The sequence below is a fragment of the Sceloporus occidentalis genome, unplaced genomic scaffold (genome assembly GCF_023333645.1).
Source record: "Sceloporus occidentalis isolate IW3139 unplaced genomic scaffold, rSceOcc1.0.p SCAF_119, whole genome shotgun sequence".
Classification (NCBI taxonomy): domain Eukaryota; kingdom Metazoa; phylum Chordata; class Lepidosauria; order Squamata; family Phrynosomatidae; genus Sceloporus; species Sceloporus occidentalis.
In genome coordinates, this window is record NW_028317099.1 from 2407846 (window position 1) to 2423000 (window position 15155).

At 43.3% G+C, this 15155-nt stretch overlaps 1 protein-coding gene across 1 annotated transcript; it reads left to right on the forward strand.

The window, feature by feature from the left end:
- The first annotated feature begins 7231 nt into the window (after nucleotides 1–7231).
- LOC149282331 (nuclear pore glycoprotein p62-like) lies at nucleotides 7232–14898 on the forward strand. The gene is made up of 6 exons (XM_089498383.1): nucleotides 7232–7363; nucleotides 7451–7500; nucleotides 7665–7799; nucleotides 11743–11854; nucleotides 14630–14696; nucleotides 14807–14898. Exons 1-6 carry the CDS (start codon nucleotides 7232–7234, stop codon nucleotides 14896–14898), a joined length of 588 nt encoding a protein of 195 aa, XP_089354509.1.
- The last annotated feature ends 257 nt before the right edge of the window (nucleotides 14899–15155 follow it).

The window sequence follows — 15155 nt, forward strand, 5'->3', positions numbered from 1 at the left end:
TTGAGATCGAATTGTGGCGGTTATTGACAGTGACTCTTTGACCCTGAGAAACAAGTTCCGCCAAAAAATCCAACTTGGAGTCCAGCAGTGGAGAGATGATGGTGATGAGATTCTGAGCTGTTAAAGGATCTTTGGATGGAAGTTCAGAAGCCGGGCCGGGATCTGACACTACTGGCGGAGCTGTAGTCTTTGTACTCGTAGTGGATTTATCTCTAACCTTGCCCCGTCTCGTGGATGACTTGGCCGGGGGATCCCAGACCCGCCACCCAACCTAACTATATCCCACCCTCAACCCCAAGCTAACTAATGACAAGGTCTAATAAAGGACAGGTGGTACAGAGGCCGGAGTCCAAAAAAGAAAATTATGAAAAAGTGCGTGAGCAAGTAAATATGTGGTGCTGAGATAATCCTGTGGTAAATAGCGCACAAAACCCAACATGGCTAAAACCTACCCGTATCCTTTAACTAACTAATACCAGCTGTCCAAAATTGTGTGTGAAATAAAAAGTAGCTGATGGTTAGGGATGTATTAAAAGAAAAGAAGCCTGCCGATCACGTAGGTGGGCCTACCTCACCGCCCCCTCAGGCCATCAAGCACTGGAGTGAGATTGAAGATCACAGCGGCTCCTGATGGGATAGCCTGTTGTATTCCTGGGCGGTTACATTCACGCGGCACCACACAGATAGGCCTGGCCACGGCCCAACTGCAGCAAATGCGGATGATTCTTCCACAGAGCCTAGCCCCAGTGATCACCGTCCGCTGTGTAGCCCTGGACGCCACTTCCAGAGGAGGAAGCAAGGACAGGCATCAATCCCGTAGCCTCCAACCAGGACCGTCGCTCTGGCTACGCAACCCCTTAGTGATGCCACCGACTGCGCGGGAGCCCGGCAAGGCCGCCGCAGCAAGGCAGTGTAATGAAGGAGGGTAAGTTGATAATTTCAGCGGAGAAAAGGAATTCAGAGAAGGTAAGTAATGGATCACGGCTGAGCGACAACACTACCGTGGCAGCAGGGATGTATCGGCAAGGTGGTGGGGCACCTCAAGGCTCGCGGCTTCAACTGAGGCCTCGGCTTCCAGGCCACACCACGCGGTGTGGAAAATGCAGCTCCAAAGAAAAAAAGAACAAAATAAAGCCCAATCGTGCTGGTATGATAAAAATGTGATGTATGGCGTCCAGAAATATATTCTAGTACAGCCAGATGGAGATGGATTTATATCAGAGATGAGGAGTGCAGTTAAAAAGCAGCCATCTCAAGGGCCCGCCTCCCGCCTACTCTATTTTACCTTGATGCAGCCTTTCAGTGTGTAAAGTGTTACATACTGTTTTTAGCCCATTAATATAATACTAAAAAAGTGGCTCACAATAAAGTTTTATACCCAAGATCACATTTTTTGCCACCCTAGTTTTTAACCAAATAATGCCTAGAAACTGTTATCAAATGGTGTTGAGATTTGTGCACTAAGGTATTGTCTTTACAAGATTCCTAAGTATTGTGCATTATGCAAAATTCATCCCCTGATTATTTTTCAGATACATTATCAATTTACACTCCCAAAAAATAATTCTGTGTTTTTTGAAACATAAGGGGATACTTGGGAAGCACTCCTGATCTGACGTAAAGCTGTGAAAACATCACCAGTTACTATATAGCCTTTCTCATCTATAAGGGCAAGGACAGCATCCTTGAACCACCTGGTTGCCTTCGTTGGTGTGGGGACTAATCCTGATTTACCCATACTTTTGGACAGTTTTTACACCAATGTCCTGTGATTTGAATTATTATATTGCCTGATCACTGTGACTTGTGTAACTATATAGCAGCATAGGGTAGGTTACAAAAAGAACTTGCATACAAGGGTTGAATGCCCTTCAGCAACAGTAAAAATATAAAACAAATATAAAATACAAGGAGACAACATGGCCGTTCCATGTATCTGTCTGTCCCAGAAGGATTTTTATGAAAGCTTATGATAAGTGTGATGGGACAAAAATAAGTCATAGCGGCCCACTGCAAGCATCACAAAACTAATGTTGAGGTAAAAACAGGAGCTGGGTTTATTGGAATTTGAAAACTATTTATACACACAAAATTAAATCAGGAGTATTATCTCATCAACTACCAGACAGCCCCGTGCCTCCATACAGTTCTATGGCCAGCAATGCCCACCCGACAGAGTCACTATTTCAGGGTTACCGTTGGAGAGCTCAGCATCCAAGGATGTTATGGCGGGAGCCAGACCAGTTTCATAGCTGCAGCAGGGTAAATCCTGGTTCTAAAGATGGGTAATAAAACCAGGTTTCCCAAATGTGCTCCCTCCCCATAACCACCACTGATTGTGGCCCACAACGAGCTTTCTGGTTCAGAAATTGAAGAAGCAGAGGGCACCTACTGGAAGAACAGTGGGTGAAATTAAGAGATGCTTCAGGACCTAACAGAAACAAAGCAACATGGCAATTTAGTTTGAGAATAAGTCCCAAATCAAGCAAGTTAAACCCTTTTACATATTCTTCCTGCTTTTTGAAATTTAACTCCATCCTAAATGTGCCTCCTATGCCATATGTTTACAGTTACCTACATGTGCTGTGTGTGCAGGCTTTTCATAGAAATATTTTAATGTATTATTTGGTTTGCTATTTATTTGGGTATAAAATGTCCCCCCCCCCCTTTTTTTCACACATTTGTAGCATTATGTAATGGTATTTGTTTCAGATGCTTGAGTAAACAGTCCAGAATTGTTGTGCCTCGATAAAGGCTTACTTAGGGTTGAAATGTTGGGCTTTGATTTTTTTTTTTTTCTTCTTCTTGTAAAACTACTTGTACTTTGTTTCACTAGTGGTGTTTTAAAGGGTTTACTTTTGAGTCTGGGATTTTTCTGTTGCTTATTTAAATAATGTCCATGATAAACTAACTGTAAATCCTTTATGAATATATATTCTGTTTTCTAACAGCTGTGGCAAATGTAAACTCTACATCTACCACACAGTCCCTGTCTTCCCTCATTGGATCCTCTGGGACTTCTCTCTTCTCTCCTGTAGTTGGCTCCACTGCTTCAACTCCTGTAACAACCACCACTACTACTGGATTAACATGTAAGTGCATCACTTCAGTTTGGATATAGACAATCTTTAAAATAATAACACAATTGGCAAAGTTTGAAAGATGTTGAACTTGGTACTGATGTTAAAATGCCATTTTTTGTATTAGAAAGTTGTTCTGTAGGATTCTATATTGTGGGTACCACAGTTCAGTTTTTTATCAATGATTAAATTAGAATGTGACCACAGGGTTAAAATAATGTATTTAGACTTTAGCAAAAACCAAGGCGATATGAGCAGACATGGCTTTAAAATATATGTATCTTAGAGTCTTCCTGTGATTGGAGACAGCCATCCCTTGCTGATCCCTATAATTGTAACCCTTGATCACTTGACAAGAGAGCTATAAAAGTGTACCAGGCAAGGCAGATTGCATAGCCTCCCAATATTCTGCTTCTCTTCATTTGCCTCAATCCATAGCACACATGGATATGAACATCTGTTTATATGTACTAACCTGTTTTGTTGAGGATCCAAACCAAATGTATTTGTAAATATATATACCCATTATATGACAGCGCTATATAAAACAATAATACTGCTAGTAGCTATGAAAACAGATGTGTGACCACCATTTGAAGACCCTTTCTCACAAACCTCTTTGTATGTTTAAATGTGATTAACATGTGATTCTGTTTTAGTGGGCTCTTCTGCTGCATCCCTGAATTTTGGACTGAAGATCCCAGCAAGCAGTGCTGCCCAAGGAAATGCCCTGACCACCAGCAGTAAGAAAATAATAATAAAAAAAGGGGGAGTCCATTAGCAGCAGATTCCTCATTGCATAATTATGCTCTCTGCTGCACTCCTTGTTCAAGGCGATCTGTAATCTCTCTAATCAACCAGACCATTTATACAGTCTGTGCCCTGGTGCTGGGATATATTGTTGCTCAGCATAGAGCATGATGCCATGGGAATTGGCTCTAAGGAATGGCAGATGTCTTGCCCAGGGTTGTACCCATCCTAAATACATTGCTAGGAAATAATGTTATTTTCAACACTTCACTTTTGTTTTCCTGCAGCCTCTCTTGGAGTAAAGCCCCTGATTGGTATGGTAGGCCAAGCTGCGACTGCTAGTGCTAGTGCAAGGTAAGACCAGAAAAAACAGGGCAACTAATCGAATGCTACATTTTTGTTTGTGTCTTCATATTAGTAAACATGAGTCCCTATCTCCTTGAAACCTGTTTATCTTTTCAGTAGGGCTGCAACCAACGATATTTTTTCGATTAATCGGATAAAAAAAATGAATGTAAATTTTTCATTTATTTAAAATAATTTAATAAACGATGTTAAATACAAACAGCAGAATAAAAAAAACTTTGATAAAGCATTTCTTGTCTTTATTTCCCAACCAGCCCCCCCAATTTATGCACATTTGAGCCCAGACATGCCACGCTGCCTCCCAGACATGCCACGCTGCCTCCCAGACATGCCACGCTGCCTCCCAGACATGCCACGCTGCCTCCCAGACATGCCACGCTGCCTCCCAGACATGCCACGCTGCCTCCCAGACATGCCACGCTGCCTCCCAGACATGCCACGCTGCCTCCCAGACATGCCACGCTGCCTCCCAGACATGCCACGCTGCCTCCCAGACGTGCCACTCCAAGCTGCCTCCCAGACGTGCCACTCCAAGCTGCCTCCCAGACATGCCACTCCAAGCTGCCTCCAAGACATGCCACTCCAAGCTGCCTCCCAGACATGCCACTCCACGCTGCCTCCCACATATGCCACTCCACGCTGCCTCACACATATGCCTTATATATCGTATATGCCAGGGGTGTCCAAGTTTTTTCTGCAGTGGGCCACTTCATCAGAATTGTATACGTGCGAGGGCCGCACTCATTTTTCACTGTGAGAAAATATGGCCTTTAATAAAATATGCAGATTAAAATAAAGTAAATGACACAAATTAGCAATAAGACTTCGCATTATAGGAGTATGATTGCTAACAGCAATCACACTCCTATCATACCCAGGCAACCAGTAAATGCTGGTACCTAGGCATGATGGGACTGTGCTTGCTGTTAGCAATCACACTCCTATCATGCCAAGTCAGCTGGTACAGGGTGGCTGTAAGTGATGTGCAGACCCCATATTTCTGGCAGCATCAATACACAAGGGGGGCAGCTAGCTAGGTTTCAGCATGTACTGGCTGACTTGGCATGATAGGAGTGTGATTGCTAACAGCAATCACAGTCCCATCATGCCTAGGTTTCAGCACTTACACATCCACCCAGTAAATGCTGGAACCTAGGCATGATGGGACTGTGCTTGCTGTTCGCAATCACATTCCTATCATGTCAAGTCAGCCAGTACATGCTGGTACAGGGTGGCTGTAAGTGATGTGTAGACCCCATACTGCTGGCAGCATCAATACACAAGGGGGCAGCTAGCTAGGTTTCAGCATGTACTGGCTGACTTGGCATGATAGGAGTGAGACCGCTAACAGCAATCACAGTCCCATCATGCCTAGGTTCCAACTCTTACACATCCATGCTATCACACACACACACTCATTCATTCCCAGATTCATTCCCTCAATCACGCATACTCATTCAAACACCCTCCCCACCCCCTTACCTGAACTGCAGCTCCTCGATGCCGCTCACAGACTTCAGCAGAGGGCGCGGCCTCCCTCTGCGTTCTCTGGAATTGTACAGAGGAAACAGGAATGGAGCAGAGTCATGTGAACTCTGCTGGTTTCCGCTTTCTCTGTGCAGTACAGAAGACCCTCCCACAGGTAAGTAGAAGGGCTCGAGGTGCGGCCCGCGTAAAATCGGTTGCCCTGGCTGCCGATCTTACGCGGGCCGCACCTCGAGGTCTCGCCGGCCGCATTTGGCCCGCGGGCCGCATGTTGGACGCCCCTGGTATATGCCTTATACCCCCAGATATGTCTCTCTGTCCTCCCCAGATATGCCTTATACCCCCCCCCCCCCCGATATCTCATAGTGCCCTCATAGAGTCACAGACCCGTTCGCATCACACTGACACCATACTTTTATAAATAAGTACTGGGTTAATCTTCACTGCCCCCAGGATTTAGAGTCCCCTTAGTTTGCCCCCCCTTTATCTCTAACTGCACCTTAATTTAACTTTATTAAATTAATTAAATAAACCCTCAGTCCTCATTAAATTAACCATAACTACCCCTAAATTAACTCTAAATACCCCATCAAACACAAGTACCCTAAATTAACCCTAAACACCCCTTTAACCATAACTGCCTCTAAGTTAACCCTAAACACCCCATCAACCACAGCATCCCCTAAATTAACCCTAAAGACCCCATCAACCACAACAGCCCCTAAATTAACCCTAAACACCCCATTAACCATAACTGCCTCTAAATTAACCCTAAACACCCCATTAACCATAACTGCCCCTAAATTAACCCTAAACACCCCATTAACCCTAAACACCCCAGTAACCATAACTGCCCCTAAATTAACCCTAAACACCCCATTAACCATAGCTGCCCCTAAATTAACCCCCACCTCCCCTAACTTTCAGCAGCCCAAATATTTATTTTATACTTAGCTAGGTGAGTGTCACAGCCATGTGGTTCTGGCAGAAGGAAGGGGCGGGGCCAGTTGTCACAGTGTTACAGGGAGGGACTGGTAAGTAGGAACTGCTGCTGTGAGTCACTGAAACAGATTATATAATGAGGGGTATTTTTCAGAGAAAAAACCCTCATTTTATAATCGATAAAAATAGATTCAACTAATCGATAATAAAATTCGTTGGCAATGATTTTCATTATCGATTGTTATCGATTTTATCGATTAGTTGTTGCAGCCCTACTTTTCAGTTAGAAGTACTGCCCATTACTGACCTGAAGGCAAACTCTATGAAACATTAGTCTTTGTAGGTGTGTGCCCACTAGCAAGTGCCCAGGTGACTGGGAGCCCCCATTTAATCTCTCTCAGTGCTATACAACTTGTTGCTGAATTTGCCACACAGTACCATTGGGCCTAGCTCAAGAGATGTTGTGTAGGTTACAGAATAGTTTGTGTGGGTTCTGTTTATTTGCATTTTTATTTATAAGTTCAAATTATTAAACATAAATCTTTACTTTCATGTTGTTACGATAATAATATCAGACATATTCTTGCATACCCATCAGCCAACCAGTTATGACCTATGCCCAACTTGAAAACCTAATCAATAAGTGGAGTTTGGAATTAGAGGATCAGGAGAAACACTTTTTGCAGCAAGCCACACAAGTCAATGCCTGGGACAGAACACTTATCCTTAATGGAGAGAAAGTAAGTTTTTAAACTGTTGTGCTACAGCTGGTTTTTGTGTTGTACATTTTTTTATTTTTTTTTACAATTTTCCCTGTTATTACCTAGATCACTGCATTACACAGAGAGATGGAAAAAGTGAAACTGGATCAGAAAAGGTAGGTTGCGGAAGATTCTAGCTAAGCAATGAGGGGGCACTTGTATATGAGAGGGGTGTATTTATGGAGTATATTTTCTGCTAGATAAAAATTTTGTCAAGTTTTTTTCCCCAGCAGTTGCTTGCTTTTTGACAATTTGCCTTAAACTTGTTCACTGTTTCTAGGTTGGACCAGGAGTTGGACTTCATTCTGTCACAGCAGAAAGAACTGGAGGATCTTTTGATCCCACTTGAGGAATCTGTTAAGGAGCAAAGTGGAACTATCTATTTGCAACATGCAGATGAAGAGAGAGAAAAGACGTAAGTTGGAATAAAGTACAATAAATGTGTATTCCTGTGCATAAATGAAGTACTGTAGATGTAATAAGGACCATTTACCTCTTTATTCACGTTATGTTGTTTAGGGGATAGGAGACGTTTAGATGAGCCAAAAGACAAATTCCTCACTTCTTGTACACTTAGTTGTGCATGAATAAGACGGGAGCCTGCGAGTAACATATTCCAACACTATAGAAAAGTTAAAAGGTCCAACACTTTAGGGCATGTTAATGCAGTGTAACCTCAGTACTCCTTGTACCAAATGTTGCATTGGTATTGTGTCGAAACAGAAAATAGTCTTAATGCTTAAAGATACATTTTTATTGTTGGTTATTTATCAAGAATAGGCCCTGGCAGCTTATGCAACATTAGACTTCACTTGTGTGGATAAAACAGCAAACACTTAGAACACATCAGGTACTTGAAACAGCAGCCAGCTGGAAAAGTGAATGAAGGAGGGACTGGACTTCCTTACTGTAAGTGTACCAAAGACTTCACAGGCATATACAAACAGTAATCAGAACCACACAACGCCATCTACAGCTCAAGTGCTATTATACAGTACATGCTGTTGTATTTCCCAAAATGTATATGTCAAAACAAATAGACTTCATATGATAACGATGCAAGTCCCAGCCAGAGGGAATTGTTTTTGTTATTCAAAAGTCACCTAATCGCCTAATCGTTTTCCTGGAATGAAACATCCTCAGAGACTAGGCTTTTCAATTCAGTTTACTTTACGCTAAAGGGGCGGTCTAATGTACCCCTACTATAGAAAAATGCATATTTTAATGTACTCTGTAAGTAGTTTCACTCACTAAAGACAATTGATGTACCGGTTGGGCCATGTGGTAAATGAGCTTAGAAAGCAATCAACAATCACTTCCTTTTAGGGACTACGCACCTATGTTATGCATTAAAGTACATGTGATGGCTAAAGTATCCTCGCAATTTGCTACACAAGTTGTCACAGTCAGGACTACTTGCGAAGCCGTGACTGTGGACGGCGTGGGCATGAATGGGTTAATAGCACCAGGCCTCTGGATTTACTAACTTCACCCCTTAACAAGGCATACGTTACACCAAATTAACCCCCACATCCTGCCTGTATCCCCCTAGGTAGTCTGCCACCGCTCACAATTTTGATACCAGGTTCGTGAGAAATCCGAATTAGAACATTTATCTCTCTATATATATATATATATATATATATATATATATATATATATATATATATATATATATATATATATATATCAAACCACCCGGGCAAATAAATATATATCTCCTCTAGAAATTAGTAAATAACAATTTGGTAACGTGATCCTCTCTTAGGGTTTGTGGATATCGATACAAGAGCCCAAAGACAGATTTAGATTATGAATATTTTAATAACAAAAAGACAAAGATTACACAGTGCCACAATTACAAAAACCAAGACATACAAAAGAAAATAAAACAGGCAAACAGTTCTTAAAAACAATGGGACTTAAACACAGGACCCTCACTCACAAGGTTTCTTTAATAAGATGGTTTCTTATGATGTTGTTCCGATCAGAGTATATCATGGAGTTCTGCTTGGAGGTGTTGCGTTGCCCCTAAATCAGATTTTGGTTAAAAAAAACACCCCTCTGACCACATGTCCAATTATATGACACCTTTTCCAAGAATTGGTTCCCATCTTTTATGTGCCAATAAGTTATGGTGGGGTAAAGGTGATGGAAACCCCTCCACTTAAAATAGGAATAAGGATCCTTATCTGTTAGGCCATGAATCACCACAGGGGTCCTTTGGGAAGATGACACCTCTTGCCAGAACAGATACAGAGGGCATGCACAAAGAAACACATTTAAATCAACCTCAGATTAACTCATTGAATGCTTAAACAAAGAAACTAACCACCTCTGCTGGGTTATCCTTCCATGCATCCACTATATTCCATGAGTCAATCATGACACAAGTCATTTGAAGTTTGTTACGAATGACTGACCTCAAACTCTTGTTTCACATGAGAATGGACTGGTTGGAAGCTAGCTCGGCAACAGAATCACGTGTATTTTATTTTTTTGTTTTGGGGGAAGCTTCATAGGTTGGACAAAGTTATCAAGATTAAAATTAGAGACACCTTGAAGTACACTACATGGTACTGCTCTAGATTTACACCCTATAGCAGTGTAAATTATATTCCTGTTCTGGGCACAGACATACGGTCCTGCCTTAGGTGAAACTGTGCACTGTGTGGAGAACATAACTGGGAAGCACAACACGAACCTTTAATTGACGAAGAGACGAAAAAAAGGGCACTAGAGCATAAGACTGGTTTAATGTTATTTTATTGGTTAAAAGAAGAAACAAAATGTTTGAGAATTAACTTTATCATTTGGCGATAATACTCTGTGAAAATGCCCCGTGGGAACTAACAGCAGTTCAAACTATTATGCTGGACAATACTTCTGAATTGTTTAAAGATAGCAGCAAGTTTTAGTGTATTCTAGGGCTGAAACAACAAATCGATAATAATCAATAATTAAAATAGTCGAATCGATTTTTATCAATTATAAAAAGAGGTTTTTTTCATTGCAAATGCTCCTGAAAAACTCCTCTCCTTATATAATCCGACCTCAAACAGAGATCGGATTATAACACTAGAATCCAGTTCCCCCGCAACACTGTCGGCCGGTGGGTGTCCGTGCGATACGCACAGACAACTTCCGTCTCTCCCTCCACTTCCATACACCCCTCTGACTGATCTTGGGGTAAGATCCCCCTCCCATACACCTCTCTGCCTCTCTCCCGAGTCCCTGGTATTTTGTGACAGAGAATCGAGGTCTCCTGCAGAGGATCATCCTCTCTGTCAGCTGGTGGGGGTCTGCATCGCACAGACAGCCTCCGTTACTGCCCTTCACTTACGCTGAGGCTTCTTTGAAGCTGCAGTGAAAGTGCCTGTCGGCAAAGAAGGTTCACAAAACACCAGGGAGTCGGGAGAAAGGCAGAGTGGTGTATGGGAGGGGGAGGAGTCAGAGGGGTGTATGGGAGCCACCCTCCCATACACCACTCTGGCTCCTCCCCCTCCCATACGCCACTCTGCCTCTCTACCCGGCTCCTTGGTGTCTTGTGAACCTCCGTTACTGACAGGAGGCAGAGTGGAGTATGAGAGGGGGGAGGAGGGAGGAGGCAGAGTGGAGTATGGGAGGGAGGAGGAGGCAAAGTGGTGTATGGGAGGGGAGGAGGCAGAGTGGTGTATGGGAGGGGGGAGGAGGCAAAGTGGTGTATGGGAGGGGGGAGGAGGCAAAGTGGTGTATGGGAGGGGGAGGAGGCAAAGTGGTGTATGGGAGGGGAGGAGGCAGAGTGGTGTATGGGAGGGGGGAGGAGGCAGAGTGGTGTATGGGAGGGGGGAGGAGGCAAAGTGGTGTATGGGAGGGGGAGGAGCCATAGTGGTGTATGGGAGGGGGAGGAGCCATAGTGGTATATGGGGGAGGTTGCAGAGTGCTGTATGGGGAGGGGGGAGGAGGCAGAGTGGAGTATGGAGCATTTTTTTTTTATCCGATTAATCGGAAAAATAATCGTCCAACTAATCGATTATTAAAATAATCGTTAGTTGCAGCCCTAGTATATTCTTGGATAGGTACCTGATCTTTAGGATCGCTGAGGGGGGGGGCGGAAATATAAGGGCTCTAAAAATAATGCTTTGGACACTGTTATGTATGTGAACTTTTCGATATCACAGACTTCATGGAACATTTCTACTGATGTTTGGGGTAAGATCCCGCTACGAGGGGGGGATCTAACCAAGATATTGTGTATTATATTTATGTCTAAAACAACTGTTGTGCGATTTGTAACGTGCAGAATGTATGGCTCTTGGTCTTAATAAAAAATGTTATGGGGGGAAAAGTGACTTCTTCATAATGTTTTATGTTCACAGGTACAAGCTGGCAGAAAACATTGATGCACAGCTTAAGCGTATGGCCCAAGATCTCAAGGATGTTATAGAACACCTTAATACCTCTGCAACTCCAGGAGACACCAGTAACCCGGTCAGGACCCAATTTGTCTCTTTCTACAGTGATTACTCTCTTAAAATAGTTCCGATCAGCATCCCCTCCTTGTGCCACATGGACAGAAGACAGGAGAGAGAGAAAAAAATCATACTACAAAAAATAAGAATAAAACTACATTTCTTAATAGTTCTTTCTCCGTAGGTTTTACTTATTCTAAACCCTAAGGCAGGGGTGTCCGTTTTTTTATGCAGCGGGCCACTTCATAAAAAATGTATATGTGCGTGGGCCACACTCATTTTTCACTGAGAGAAAATATGGCCTTTACTACAGGGCTTGACAAATCTCAGGCGCCAGGCTGAGAATTTTGTCCTTGCGCCTAGGTGTTTGTCAGCCTGTCAAAAAAAAAATTGCACCGTGGTGCAACAAGGAACGCTGCTGGGATGCACCGATATATCGGTGGCCGAAACACATCGGCTGAAAATATTATTTTCGGCAAAATGCAGAAATAAAAAAAAAAAAAACTGCCGAAAATAATCCCCCGCGGGGGCCGGACTGCTTAACTGTGTGTTGCTCTTACTGTGTGAGCAGCGTCTCTTGTACTGGCCACAGAAAGCAGGAAACCAGAGGAGTCACGTGAATTCATCTCGCGTCACATGACTGCTCCATTCCTCCTCCCAGTGGGCGGGACAAGAGAAGTTTGTGCAGAGAGAGAAGCAGCAGGGCCCCTATGGAAGTCTGCGAGTGAGAGATTCCAGGTTTCAGCATGCCTGGGCATGATATGAGTGTGATTGCTGTTAATTTATATATATATATATATATATATAAACAGCAATCACACTCATATCATGCCCAGGCTTCAGCATGTACTTTTATATATATATATATATATACACACACACACAAATTTTTTCAATAAATACAGATTCCTTTGTCAACCATTTTCATTATCGATTAGTCGAATGATCGATTCGTCGTTAAGCTGTCGGCTCGCTTCACCTCCTCCACGATACTTGTCTGCTACTTGGTGTAATGTGCGGTGCTGGGTCAAAATGTGAGTGTAGGGCAAAAAAAAATCCTGGCTCCTAGATTCAAAACAAATTTGTCAAGCCCTGCTTTAATAAGATATGCAGATTGAAATAAAGTAAATAACACAAAACCTTTACTTTTCCTCTCACTGATTTCTGGGCCTAGAAAGTTTTGTCCTCTGAAGTGACTACAAATTCAGGAGGGCGTTTTATCTCTGGATAAGTAAAAATTAAATAGTTCTATTTATTCCTACAGTAAGTAAAGTGCCAGGACAGGCGCTGCCACACCCAAACACACACACACCAGGACACGTTCTGCCACACTGACACCCACATCCAGACGGGCTAAGCTACAACAAATATATATATATATATATATATATATATATATATAACACGTATTGGCTCGATTATAGGCCGCACCCAAATATAGGCCGCACCCTAAAAGTTAGGTGCTTTTGTAAAGAAAAAACTTTCTAAGTAAAATAAAAATACTCAGTGGAACAGATATGCCGCCACTCTGGCCCCCCAGATATGCTGCCACTCTGTCCCCAAGATGTGCCCCCCCCCCTCCAAGACTTACCGGTGCAAACTCCCCGGGGTCTTGCAGGGCCGACGGGGGACATCTATGCAGTACGCGTATTCAACTTCCGGTGCCAGCACTTCCCACGGAAGATTGTTAGCGTACATCGCGCAGACGTTCACCGGCTGCGGTGATGCGAGCATAAACAACCTCCGCTGCCGGCACGTCTTCGCGATGTACGCTAACAATTTTCCTTGCCGGGACTCCCCCGTTGGAATTCCCGGCAAGGGAGATTGTTAAAGCACATCGTGCAGATGTGCCGGCAGCGGAGGTTGTTTACACGCATCGCCGCTGCCGGTGAACGTCTGCACAATGCGCTTAGACAACCTCGTGTGCCGGCACTACCCCCGTGGAAAGTGCCAGCAGGGAAGTTTGAGCGTATCGGTCCCCTGCACCGCTGCGGGGGATCTGTATCCTAACCCTGCTGCCTGCGGCGGGGCAATATAATACAGGGCGTCAGGCGATATGAATTGTGCATTCCTGCGCTAGACCCTGGATATAGGCCGCACCCCCACTTTAAAGACTTAAAATCGCACACATATTTATTTACTTATTCACAAACATTCATTGACTCATTTACAAATACTCATTCAGTCACATATTCAGATACTCATCCATTCACAGATATTCATTCCCTCAATCACGTATACGTGTTTATACATCCTCCCCCACCCCCTTACCTGCACTGCAGCTCTCTTGGTGCCGCTCGCAGACTTCCACAGGGGCCTCTGCCACCTTGTGCAAGCAACCTCTCTTGTACCGCACAGGGGAAGCAGCAATGGAGCAGAGTCATGTGACGTGATAAATTCACGTGACTCTGCTGGATTCCTGCTTCCCCTGGGTGGTACAGAAGACACTGCTCACACTATGTGTGCAAGCAACGCATAGGTGAGCAGCAGGGCCCTTGCGATCCTACATTTGCCCTGGCTGCAGATCTCATGCGGGCTGCACCCCAAGGCCCGGCGGGCCGCATGTTGGATGCCCCTGCCCTAAGGGAATGTGTGTCCTGGGTGTTGAATCACTGACTAATTTGTAACAATTTAGTACTTTTTGCCCTGCAGTAGAATAGGTGCTAGATGGGCCCAAAGGATCTGAAAAAATATATATTTATATTACTGAAACATCATATTCAGCAGTTTAACAATCCAAAAATATATAGAATGTGTAATACATGCAATTATATTATTTTTTTATATGATTCAGCTTCAACAGATATGCAAGATCCTGAATGCTCATATGGATTCTCTACAGTGGATTGATCAAAATACAGGTGAATTTTGAAGACCATTTTGGGCAAGGGTTGCTTAGGTGCTATTGTTGTGTCTATTATCAGATGGTGATGACTTACAGCCTTTTGACTACAGCATCTCTTCTTTTCAGCTCTTCTACAGAGGAAGGTGGAGCAGGTAACAAAGGAATGTGAGAGCCGGAAGAAGGAACAGGATCGGGGATTTTCTATCACATTTGATTAATTTATGGAGAAAGGGGTGGTACCAAAGCAAAAGTGACATGTACATAAAGTTCTTCTCTGTGGATTAAGTGTCTTTTATGGCAATTTAGTAATGCTTTTCAAGTATGTTTTGTACACTCGTAAAACCACCCAGAAAACTGCTTACAGTGCAGTGTAATTTTTGAAAATAAAAGTCAAATATGCTTGCTTGAAAATATTAATTGGCATTAAAAACCTTATATTTGAGAGCAGATTTAACTATACGGACCATTTATTATG